The 13035-nt window shown below is 49.6% G+C and overlaps 1 protein-coding gene across 1 annotated transcript in view; it reads right to left on the bottom strand.

Moving 5' to 3' along the window:
• The window catches only part of CLSTN2 (calsyntenin 2), a 615182-nt gene extending 603082 nt beyond the window's left edge, over positions 1-12100 (bottom strand). Inside the window, exon 1 of the mRNA XM_045791881.2 lies at positions 11408-12100. Coding sequence (XP_045647837.1) covers positions 11408-11519 — 112 coding nt within the window. The 5' untranslated portion in view covers positions 11520-12100. The remainder of the gene's footprint in view (positions 1-11407) is intronic.
• Positions 12101-13035: the final 935 nt, after the last annotated feature.

Genomic DNA, 13035 nt, shown 5'->3' with positions numbered 1-13035 from the left:
CTCAAGAAAGCATCCAAACCCTACCTCCAGAAGCAGACCTTCATGCCCCCAAGGTCTTGATAAGAGAGACCCCAGTAGGGTGGGGGTGAGCAGGAAGAGTTGTTGCAGGATAGGGAAAAAGTAGAATGACATAGATGCTAAAGGCTGACTCAACAATTCTGTCAGCCCTTCCCTTTCCCCCCTGGGCTCTGCAACAAAGTAGTGGTGGGACATGTCTGGAAGCAAAACTTCAGGAAAAGCTACAGTTTCAAGCAAAGATCCTTGGCTGGTCTCTGACTTGAATTCCTCTAGGTAGGAGGGCTGGGGTTTACCTATTGGAAAATTAGGGTGGAGAGGAGGCAGGGAGTTGTTCGAAGAGGAAAAAGATGCAAATGCAATTTAAATAATGCTATATTCATGGTATCTAACTAAAAGAAGAACAAATCACTAAAAAGTCTTAAATTTTAAAATTAATAAGCAAGATATAACCATCTTGATATTTCTGATGATGGTACAATAAAGCAGAAATCATTGGCTTTCCTCTAGGGAAAAAACGGCCAACATAAAAGCCAGGAGGGTAAAATCTAGGTCCTGATGTGAAATTCTTTTTACTCCTATTATGAATATTTACGGTCTTCTCTCCTACTCCAAGTGATCCTTCATCCTCCCACAAACAAAAACAAGCAAACAAAATAAAAACAACACTGAAAAAGGAAAGAAAGGAGGGGAAGGGTGGGGAGGGAAGGGAAGAAGGGAAGAAAGCAGGGAAGGACAGAAGAAGGGAGGGAGGGGAGGAAGGAGGGAGGGAGGGAAGGAGGAAGGAAGAAGGAAGGAAGGAAGGGAGGGGAAGGGAGGGAGGGAGGGAAGGAGGGAAGGAGGGAGGGAGGGACTTAAAATCCTATGAACTGCAAACTCAATACTTCCTTTCATTCCCCAGAGTTTCTGTGAATTTCTGAGTGTTGGCTTGTCTTTCAGCTTTTGGCTCTAATTCCTGATTGTTAATCCCTCCCAGACAGGGTCTGGAGGGAAGAAGCTGGGGCAGTTTACAGCAAAAAGGTGTGCCAAGAAATGCTGGCAGAGCACGATGAGCTGAAATTCTAGGACTGTGTGGGCTTAAACTGCCCTTGCGTGTGGGCCTCGAGGACCAGAGTAAGTGATTTTTCTAACTCCAGAGGTAGGCAGAAGAATCTCCCACACTCCAAACCTGTTCTACCCTCTATTTCCTGTCTAACCATTAGTGATTCATTCCTTTGGGTTAACATTGCCCATGGCAGATTGGAACCACGAGCTACAGCTACAGAAGAGAGACCCCAAATGAAAGGTTAAAGCCCATTTCCATTTCCCTGTCACTCCTGTTTCTTTTTCTTCTCCCATTCACATCCCAAAGTCTTGTTCACTGGCCCATCCTCAGTGTCTAGATGATCATGAGGAGGGGGCTAAAGGTGGGGCAGCAGCTAGCCCAAGGGAAGGTGACCCTCTGGATGTCTGAGTGGGTACTAAGCTCTCATCACCCACACCTACTTGGCGATGCCCTGTTCACAGCCAAACCCAGGGCTGGTGGGGTACCTTTTACGCAATAAGGCAGAAGTTGCCTTACAGCATTTGGCCTGAGATTCAGGCAGAAGCATCTCTGGCTTCAGGTACAGAGTGACGTGCTAAGTGTTTCCTGGCAGCCCAGAGAGCGAGCCTGAATACCTATCCATGTTCTCAAGCTACGTAAGTTCGGGATAAACTGTACTGCTGCAGAGGAAATCATAAATAATGCATCCGAAGACCAGAACTTCAATATCTTTGAAGGGTTTCATTTCTCCTCCCTTCCAACTTTGATGTATGTACTTACTTAACAAGGGTCTGGGGAGGGTTAATTGAATTAATATATGTAAAGTGCTTTGAGTTTGAAGAGAATACGCAATATAAATGGAAGTGTCACTAAAAAGGTTAATCTAATTTACATCTAACACTTTCAGTTCATGGTGTTAATGAACTATATCCTTTTAGAGAGTGATTAATTTATAGAAATGTGATTATTTTTCCTAATGCTATATATGGGTCAGCTTCTCCTATTACTATATCTAGCTTTATAGGAGAATTCAGCATTTTATAAATTAAAACAATAAATCAAACACCCCTGTAATGGCTATATTTCATTAATTACAAGGAGACATGCATTAGATTAACATTTATCTGTTTTAATTAATTTGCTGCAATGCAGTTATCCATGCAAATTGGAAAACGACACATCAACTTGACATAATATTAACAGTTTTGACTGGTTCTTCCCTTAAAGTTTATGAACCTGCAGCTGCTGCATTCTTGGGTAGCCATGGTGACCACCAGCTGGGTGACACGTGCAGGCTGTGCATCAAAGAGCCGGGAAGGGACTTAACACTAAATTCAAACTTCTCCTGAAAATATACCTAACTAAGTAGGTAAGGCCATATAAAAACAAAGAGACACAGGGTTTTGTTTGGGGGGAGCTGAGTCCCAAAGTCTCAAAGCAAATTTCTTAAATCCGATCACCTTCTTTTCATAGGCACTTCAGCCTCGCAAAGGTCATTTAGAGCCACTTCCTAGTGGACACTCAGAATGTTCGTGGGTAGAGGAGGGAGGTGGCACAAAGCAAACCCCAGAAGCGTGAACGGTTTGCCCCCCCGCCCCAGCTCCACACTGATCAGTGGGTCCAGGTCACAAGACTTCCTTCTCCACAGTGACTGCTGTCAGACTGGTTCGAAGACCGCAGATTTGTTTAACTATATACTACAATGAACATTGTGGACACACAAAGTGGTAGAAGTCACAAAAATGATGTGGTTTTTTTTTAATCGCAAAATTTAAGTCAAATTTCAGCCAATGAAGCATTTTTAGAGGCAGCGAGAGTGGTGTTTATAGCCTTTCTCAGTGAGAATTCTAAGGGCATCTGCTGGACTTGACACCCTCACACATTTCGGTGTGGTTAATGTTCTGACCCATCTGTAGAGCGGAGTGTTTTCAACTTTTACAAAGTAATGCTGTTAATTGGTTTGGAAAGATAGATAACTAAAGGGGAGAGGCCGGATGAGCAGTTCCTAGCAGAGCCGAAGGGCAGGAAGGGGTACTCACCAGGAGAAATTTGCAAGGACTGAGCCCCGAGGCACTCCCAGCCAGTGTGGGTGGCATCACCATGGCGTACATTGGCTCCCTCCACACTGAGCATTCACTGTGGACCTCAGACAGTGCGGGACACCAGTCACACAGAGGTGACCGGGCTTCTGACCCCTGGAGGGGCTCACAGTCTGCCTGGGGAGGCAGGAAGGCAATAGGCACTTGAATGGGGGAAACTAGAAGTGGTAAAATATAGAGGAACAAGGCCCCCACCTAGAAGCAGCCCGCAACCCATGTAAAGAAATGAAGTGTTCCTTGGGGAACTGTTAGTAGCCAATGGAGTGCTTCTCGGATTTGGCCTAGGCATCAGAAATACCAGAGAGCTCCGGGGAGCCTAGCTGGCTCAGTTGGTTAAGCATCTGCCTTCCGCTCAGGTCATGACCCCAGGGTCCTGGGATCTGAGCCCTGCGTGGGGTCCCCGCTCGGTGGAGAGTCTGCTTCTCCCTCTGCCTGCTGCTTTCCCCTGCTTGTGTGTTCTCTCTATCTCTCTCAAATAAACAAACAAATAAATAAAATTTTAAAAGAAAGGAAAAGAAAAGAAAAATGTGAGAGCTTTAACCGAAATCCCAGGTCCTAGCCTAGAGCAACTGGAGCAGAATCTCCGGGGGTGGGTTCCAGGCCTCAGTGCTATTTTATAACTGTCTCAACTGGTTCTGCTGTGCACTCAGGGTTGAAAATCAGTGACTCAGTGGAGGAGAGGGCAGATGCTGAAATTAGACTTGGTGGATTCAAATCCCAGCTCTACTGTTTTACTGATTGGGTGAACTGGGTAGGTAGCTTAACCTTCCTGGCCTTGGTTTTCTCACCTATAAAATGGGGATGATAAGCGGATACATCTGCTTGAGCGGCTGGAAGGCTATGAGTATTAATACCGAAAAAGCACTCAGAACAGTGCCTCAAACATAGTCAGCTCTTGGTAGATGGTCATATTTGCTGTCTGGAAAATGCTGGAAAGTTCTTTGAGAAGAGAGGCGGCCTGATGAGAAGTGAGGGGAAAACCATCAACTTTTATGGGAGGCTGCAGAGTTTCGAACTACCTCGAGAGAAACTACCATCAGGGGTGACGCTCCCTGTTCTCAGAAGGCAACTGGGCCCTCATGCGTCCCCATTTCAGAGGGGGCTTGGGTTGTAAGAGTGCAGGCAGAAGTCCTCTATGGACGCTTCCTGTGCTAGCCATTGTTCTATGACTGTCTGAGCTGCTAGCAGGGGTTATGGAAGGGATGGGAGAGGCAGAAGGTGGGAGAAGGGCTAGTGTCCTCTAGGACAAGAACTGGTATCCTACCCCCACTCTTTTCCCCACAGCACCCCTTCTTACCCTAGGGCAGTGGCTACAAAATGTGATATAAGAACTGGATTTCCAGTACTAGAGTCCCAGTGGCAGCAAAGACTCTGCTGTCTGTGTAAGTAGGGAGCCAGGCACATTGAGGGGCCATGCTGTTCAGACAGTGGGCATCACAAGTGGTAGCCTGTGACAGACAGAACCTGAAGCCATTCCAAGAGTGCGAAGCTATTCTCAAAACCCTGGGACCCTGCCAGCCCCTAGCGTGGATGGTGAAGGATGGATTCATGATGACTGGGATGGAATTTTTTGGAGACCTGGTGGGACTGGAGTTGGTGCTACCCATCCTGAGCGCACTGTGAGGGAGCAGTGAAGAGGAGGTCAAAATTAAAATTCAGCGGTTTCATTGCAAGTCCCGCTGAATAAGGCAGTAGCAATGGACATGGAGAGACACGGGAAGGTTCTAGCTGTTTATGGGTAGAATCAACTGGACATGATGAAGGACCGAGTGTGATGGAGGAGAGAGAAGCATGCTGGAGGAGCCTGGGGCTCTGACTTAAGTGAGTGCACAGGGGAACCCTCACCCAAATGAAGGCCACAGACAGAATAACAGCAGATTCTTGGAAGGAGAGACGAGGTTGGGCATACATGGAGCCAGTGGTACCCCAGATCATCCTAGAGGAGGCAGATATTAAGTAAGCCTCAAGATGAGCTAGAAAAATTGTTCAGAGCCAGAGATGGCCCTGGGAGAACTGATATAAGTTGAGGACACTGAGCTGGGAAGAAGCAAGGTCCTGAGGATCTATAAGGATAAGTGCCTGTTCCAAGGATTAGAAAAGCGCTAAGAAGATGCAGACGTGGGCTTTGGGTGACATCATCCAAGACATCACCTGGCTCTCTGGTGCTGGATTACAACCACGTACAAGCAGTAAGACCCCTTGGTCTGATTTCTGGCTCTGCTGCTACAAGCCCTATGAGGTTCCTTTACCAACCTATAAAATGGGTATTGGTGAAAAGAACAACTGACATATATAATCATGCCATGACAGGAGAAGAAAAGGCAGCCCTATGAGTAGTCAGGTACCTGCTACTCCATCTATACCATCTCCTCCCACCCTTGCCACACTCACTTTTCAGCATCCCCTCCTCATTCTCCCCATATATCTAAGATACTTGAAAGTGTTTATGGTAGCCTTTATTCACCCTGCCTGCTTAACAAAGGAGTCAGGAGAGGGCCATGCTTAACGAAAATGAAAGACCTGGAGGGAGCTCTTTCTGGTGCAGGAGACCCCTGCAAGCACACTTCAGACCACACAATGCAGACAGCTGCCTTCTCTGCTTGAGGCCAAGCATGACGGGAGGTGAGGAAGGCTTCAAGCTGCCTGGACCAGAAGCCAGAAGCCATGCTTACTCCTTGTGGCAACGTGAATCAGAGAATAAGGCTTGCAGAGAAACTGACTCTTTCAGCAATTTTGTAGTGAAACCCAAATGTTCTCAGACAGTGAGGCTCAGACAGAGTAAGAGCCTCTCTGACCTTACTCAGACCCTTCCCAAAGCAGACATCACATCCCTCTGGTAGGTAAGCCCATGATGTGATAAATCCATGTCTACCACACTGTTCTGGGTTCAAATCTCAGTTCTACAATCTCCAAGCTGTGAGACCTTGGGTGAGTTACCTCACTTCTCTGGGCCTCAGTTTTCTCCTCTGTAAAGATGGGACAGCAATTCTACCTGCATCATAGGAATGGGGTTAAGACCAAATCAACTGACAGGTGGGAAATGCTGAAAACAGTACCTGGTGCATAGCATGCATTTAATAAACACTCACTCTTTTATTAGCTCTGTAATCTGCATACAGAAATGTATTCTCTCACTCTTAAAAAAAAAAATGGGGCACTTGGGTGGCTCAGTTGGTTAAGCATCCTGAGATCAAGCCCTGTGTCAGGCTCTATGCTGGGCATGGATCCTGCTTCGGATCCTCTCTCTCCCCCTCTGCCTCTGCCCCTCCCCCCTTAGAAAAAAAGAAAAGGAAAAAAAAGAAATGTATTTGGCCATGGCTGAGCTCCCTCTTCACTCCCGCCTGTGTGCCAATCATGTGCGTTCTTACCATCCTGCATTCACCGTCCTACCCCCTCCTATCTGCTTACACAGTGCCTACTCACCCATCAACACCCCTTTCATTTTCTCTGTAACTCTTTCCTGACTTCTCCCATCCTTGCCAATTTCTTCCTTTCCTCCAAGATTTTTCTGAGGTCTGTAGTGCACAATCTACCCTTTTCCCGTCAGCTATGAAGTTCTCCAATAGTTCCCGTCATGTGTGATGTTTGCCCTAGACAGAGTATGAGTTCTTTGATATCTGGAACTTGCTTTATCTTTTTGTTCCCCTCACAGAGAATAACAGAAGACTGAGAAGTAGCTACTGGCTGACAAGGCTGAAGAACAGGGCCCAGTGCATGTCTGTGTTGGCCTTTCACCCAAGACACCCTTCTCTGACCAGTGCCCCCCCTGCCTTCTGCCTGATGCTCCCAAAGCCCACAGCACAACTGTTATAAACGTTTATGTCCCCCCAAGATTCGTATGCTGAAACCCTAACCCCCAAGTAATGGCATGAGGAGGCGGGGTCTTTGGAAGGTGATTGGGGTTGGAGGGGGCCATGAGGGTGGAGCTCTCTCATCAATGGGATTAGTACTCTTACAAAAGTCAGGAGAAAGCCTGCTTCTTCTCTGTTCTCTACCCTGTGTGGGTACAATGAGAAGCCAGCAGTCTGCAACTTGGAAAAGGCTCTTACCAGAACACAACCCTCCTGCCAACCCGATCTCAGACTTCCAGCCTCCAGACTGGGCAAAATACATTGCGGTTGCTTATAAGCCACCCAGGGCCCGGTTTTTTCATTACAGCAGCCCCACCTGGTTAAGATGGCGACCATCTGTCCTGAGTACGCGGTAAATGTCTTGAGCTCAGCAGTCTTCCCCTAATTCAGCCTTCTCCATCTCAAACTTACCACGCCAATGGAAACATTTCCACAGGGGCCAGTTAGTGGTGGGCCAGACAACAAATAATAAAAATCATGTTTCAAGCTGCCATTTAGTTATCATACCTTGGGTTACCCTCTTCCATGTAAACAGGCATCATCAGAGAGGTTGTCTTAAGCAAAACAAAAATGCTTCTCTGCTTCCTGGAATAGCAGAGCTGAGAGGAAAGTGCTAACTGGGCAGGGACCTCTCCTAACAGCACAAATCAACCACAGATGCTCTTCCTCCAGAGATGAGAAGCCCCACACCTCCAGGGCTGGCCCGCATAGATACATATATTTACTTATACAGCACATATTACTGAGTCTCTACTCTGGCTGCATTAAGTGCCAGGGCTTTTGAGATGAATGAGAAGGGGGCCCTGGCCTCAAAGGCGTCCATAGACTAGTGAGAGGGGTAAATGTTTTCACAATTCAAGCCAAATGTGTGTGAATGTGCACTTCCATTCATACACGGTGTTTCTACATACATGTGCACACACACACACACACACACAAAGAGACAGAACAGAGCTTGGGCTGGGAGAAGATATGAACAAAGCTACTGAATTGCCAAGAGGCCAGAAAAGGGGATTTCACCAAATCTCAGACTCTAGAACCCAGTGTTTACGTGACCAGTAATTACAATCACCATGTATTTAGTGCCATTTGCATGCCATGAACTGGATACATGATATCTAAGCCCTCTCCTGACAACTGCTTTGCAAGGTAGATTTTTGTATCCCTATTTTATGATAAGGAAACTGAGGCTCAAAATCTTAGCTAATTTATCCAAGATTATCTAGCTAGGAAGCAGTAAGACTTGGATTAGAAGCCGGGTTTCTCTAAATCCAAATTTTATTTTATACAGGAGAGGAGAAAACATCTCAAACATCTACATCAAGAAACAAGAGCACCTCGACTGCAAACAGGTGTAGTCACTAAGCCCATCACTACTGACTGCTCAGCTTACACCTGGAGACCAGGCAGCCACGTGGCCCTAGAGAGACAGGGAGAGGCAGGATGAGATTCCAGCCCTCAAGCCTCACAGAGCTGCGCTGGGCCAGCCAAGGAGCACAGGCATGCCCGAGGAAATCACAGTGTCCTGGGGGTGACCAGCCTGGGAGACCAGTGGGGAAAGTTTCCTAGGGGAGGCCATGTCTAAGCCTGACCATGTGATGAGTAACAGTAGGGATTAGGCTGAGGAAGGTGACCTTCTAGTCTGAAGACATAGTCTAGAGGATCCATGAGCACATCCCGGCTCGGTAAACACAGGTGATTCAGGATGAAGGGAATCCGGTCTTTTCACGGAATCCAAGAAGTGTTTGTCTTTTTTGAATAGCCAAGATAGAGAAGAGTAGAGGGAAGTGGTTATAATAACTGCCTGGCCACTGGATTATTTCAGAAATTGGGAATATGTTTGCACTAAAAGTTCAGTGACCCTGTGAAAACGCCCAAATAGTTGTATGGAATTAGCTGCTCAATTCCCTGCAGCAAGAAGCAAGGAATACAAAGGCAAAATGAGCCACTGCACCACAGACACAAAGTCTTACAGGAACCCAAAGCCGTGAAGGTGTGTTTCTAGACAGTTGTCCAGAGGGCGTGTTCAACTCTGCCAGGCAGCTTGAAGCCACATTCCCAATTTTCTTCTACACAGGAGTACAGAATTGTATGCAGGAAGAAAGCTATTTTTTGTTCAATCTTCTTCCCATGTGTCCCTGACTCTTTTTCAATGATGGGAGTAATAACGATATGCGCCTTAGAAACGGCAAAGTCAGTGGCAGTAGGAAGCTTACCTTTACTGTTGCACGTGTTCTTCAGAGATTGTGTGAGATTTGGGAACGTAAAATGCAAGTGTATCGTAACAAGGAAAGTCAGTCCTGTAAATACCGACTAAAGTGTCATTATAAATGTCTCTGTTTTGATCAACTATTACACATTTGTCTTTTTCAAAAAAAAAAAAAATGCAGCTAACAGCGCTCTTTGCAGCCCCCCAGTGGTTGGAAGGGGAAAGAAGGAAGAAGGGGGATTCAGACAGCAACTCTGACCAGTCTAGGGCCAATCAACTTTTTACATTGGAAAGACAAATGGCTTGTTTTCACCATAAAATGAGTATATTCTAAGTGAGGAAGAGGAAAAGTGTTGATTAAAATACACATAATTGCACACATACATGTGAATCACTGGGAGCCTGGATTTTTTTCTTTTTCATCTTTCTCTCTTATCTCTGCAAAGCTTTCTATTCTGACCTGAGAACTCCGCAATGCATAACCATACAGGTCCTCTACCCAAACAAGCTTTTCCCTTTTCTTCACTTGCTGTGAGCAGCCCTGTTTGCAGACATCTGCTTATAAATATACCATTTGTTCTGCTACAGGGTGATGAGAAAATCTCCAAAAACATGTCATTTTTCTGTTTAACAAAGTGTCTACATGGGGGAAGGAGGGCAAAAGGTTTGGAAGTTCATTGTTTTTAATTCTTGTTTTTTACCAAAACAACAGTCTCTCAGAATGATCCCTCGTATTAGCGACTCCTTTACCACGCTTTGAGATATTTTCATAATGAGTTTTTCCTTGACTTCTCAAAAAAGAAACCGCTTCTCAAGAAGGGAGGGGGGACTGAATTGCTGAAAAGAAACAGGAGGTCTGCTTATGAGTTTCAAAACCATGTCACCAAAAACGTAAGTTTAGAGAATAAGCAGAAACTCTTTTCTTCTCAAAATTATCATTCACAAGTTGTGGGACCATCCCTCAAGTCCAGAGGAGGCAAACTGTCTACCTTTCACTCTCCTCACCCTCCAAGAGTAATTAAACCTGGTATACATCCCTTCCCTGAGCCACTGGTAAGCTATCGTTCAAAGCCAGCTTGCAAAATCAGGTTGCCTCTAATAGGGAACCTGTTTATCTACAGGTGCAAACCCTTCCATCCCCTGATGATGGTCGACAAGATTCCAGCGATCAGGTTCCCCCCCCTCCTCGTTACCTGCCAGATTTGGCCACAGCCCCCAAGTCAAGCGCACACCCTGCTCGTCAACAGCGCAAAGAATCAACAAGTTATCACTAAAAGCTGGGCGCTCCAGCCCAGATCTGCTACTGCCTCCTCAGCGCCCACCGCCACCCAGCTCTCTCTCTCTGCTCCTCCCTCTCCCCTCCCCGAATGGTCCTGTCAGCACGTGACCTTCTCTTTCAGATCCGCCCTCCGGTCGCCCCTACCCCAGCGCCCTCCCCTTGCACCCAGACAGCTGTCAAAGTACGCTGCTCGCCCGCTTACTGTCTCCTTACAGCGCCGGGCGTTCACCAGGACCTTGCTGCCTTCTGGGAGCGAGCAGCGGGGAGGTCAGGATCTCCCACCGCCGCGGGTGGGCGGGGGAGGGGCGCCAGGTGGGCGCCTCCGCCCGCTGGAGCCCGAGCCGAGTCGGAGAGGCAGCGTGAGTCGTCTCATCCCGCACTTCTCCGGACTCCGCGGCCCACCCGGAGGGTGCGCGTTCTCAGGGGAGCCACAGCTGCCCTAGGGGAGCCTGAGGCGAGCGGGGGGAGGGGGGGCTGCCCCGGAGGCTACAAGTTTCCACCCGCCTCCGAGCCGGAGACGCGCTCTGCTCTGTCCTTTGAAGGCACCGCCGCCGATTCCCTCCCTCAGGGCAGCAGCAGACAACTGCCTCTTCTACCCGGCGCCCGAGCCCTGCTCAAGCAGCCCCCGGGCTGGGGCCCGCGACACCCCCACCCCGCCACAGACAGACCCCAAAGTTGTCCAGACTCCGCAGACCTCCCCTTCTCCCCCGTGCCTGGACCCCGCCCAGGGTAGGGCCGGCGTCTGCAGGAGGAGCCTCTCGGGTCCCGGGCGCCGGGCGCTCACTTCGGGGATCCCGAGCGCACCGAGGCCAGGGGAGCTGCGGCAAAGGAGGGCGTGCAAATCGAGCGTGAGCCCGGGTCCCCGCGCTAGCACCCGTACGCCCGCCCTGCCTCCCTCCTCAGAGAGGAGGAAACTTCCCCAGCACCCACCTTTAGCCGCGAGGAGGCGGCGCCGCCGGCTGCCCCCGCCGCCGCCGCCGCTGCCGCTCCCCACGCCCAACGCCAGCAGGAGAGGCACCCAGCACAGCCTCCCGGTCAGCATCCTCGCCGCCGCCTCCGTCAACGAGCCGCAGCTGCCGCCTGCTGCCCGCGCGGGCTCTCGCCTGCGGGTGCCCGCCCGGCCGCGGCCGCCTCGCTTTGCCTGCTGGGTGCGCTTCGGGCGCCGCCGCGCTCGGCCTCCGCTGCCCGCCGCCGCGCCGCTCTCTCGCCGGCAGCAGCCGCGCTCACTGGCGCGGACCCGGAGCGGCTCAGGCGCTCACCCCGGGACGGCCCGTGACGTCACGGAGGGAGGGAGGTGGCTCCTGCATATTCATGAGACGCGGACACCGGCTCTGCTTCCGCGCTCCCGGCTCCGCGGCCCCGACCCCTAACTTTCCTCCAGCGTCCTCACGCTCCCCGGCGCTCGTGCTCCAAGCAGGACTCGGCTCTCCGAGGACCGCGGCGGGCGGCTGCGGGGAGCCCTCCCGCCCGGACCGGGTCTCCAAAACTGCCTCAGGAGATGGCGGAGCCGCTCAGAAAGTGGTCACCTGGGGCCTGCGCGTCGTCCGTGGGGCGCAGGGGACCCTGCCCTGCCACGCCCTTGGAGCTGACATCCGTGCCGAGGGGCGGGCGGCCGTGCTGCGAGTCCTGCCCTTGGCCGGGCGTCTGGACGCTCTGTGCCGCCTGGTCTGGGGAGGGCGCCAGGCACACGCGAGAGCTGGAGAACGCGAGCGCTGCTCTGGACTTGCCAGGCAGGGTAAATCTCCCTGGACCTGGAGGGCAATGGCCAGACTCCGCACCATCTTGGAGGCAGGTGCAGCAGCAGCCGCGGCTCTCAAAGGCTGATGGACCAGATCCGAAAAGCAAACTTGGGGTTCTGGGCCAGCAGTGGGGACATAACTTCCCTGCAGTATGGTACCTAGGCAAGAAGTTACCACCTTTCTGTTGTCTCTCCACATACCTAAGACTGGGCCCCCTGACGTCATGCTTTGTAACATTTCATGCCATTGAGTAATTGTCACTGCCCTGAGAGCAGGGGCCACGTACGTCTTGTCGATCCCCCACCACCCCAAAGCCATGCAAGGTTCATAAAAGTACTCAATATTAATGGCTCAGAATAAATCCTTTACCATATTTGCATATATACAGTGTCACTATCACAATTCAGGGTTCATAAGGAATAAATAGAAATATAGAAACAAGTTATTCATTTATTCAACACATTTACTGAGCACCTAGACAGATTGTATTATCCTGCCACTGGGCACTGGACTAGACATTAAAGGTCCAGTGACAAAAAAGACTTGTCTGTCCTCTCCTCAAAGCCTTTGTTTCCCATCTGAGAAGCGAGAGAGGGCAGTAAAAGGCAATTACAATGCTTTGTAAATGTTATGGTCCTGCACATTCTTTATGTTGCTAGATATGAGCCTATACAAATCAATTAACAAAATGTATATATTGCAACAGTGTCTAAACAGCATCCTATAATTAATAACTGTTGTTTGGGGTGCTCAACAAAGCCATAAAATCCATTAACAGCCCTCATGCTGCTCAGCCTTTCTGCGCCACCCTGGCAGCTC

Source organism: Ursus americanus, chromosome 20, assembly GCF_024610735.1.
Source record: "Ursus americanus isolate L20-20 chromosome 20, mUrsAme1.1.p, whole genome shotgun sequence".
Classification (NCBI taxonomy): Eukaryota; Metazoa; Chordata; class Mammalia; order Carnivora; family Ursidae; genus Ursus; species Ursus americanus.
This window is presented reverse-complemented; position numbering and strand designations above follow the sequence as displayed.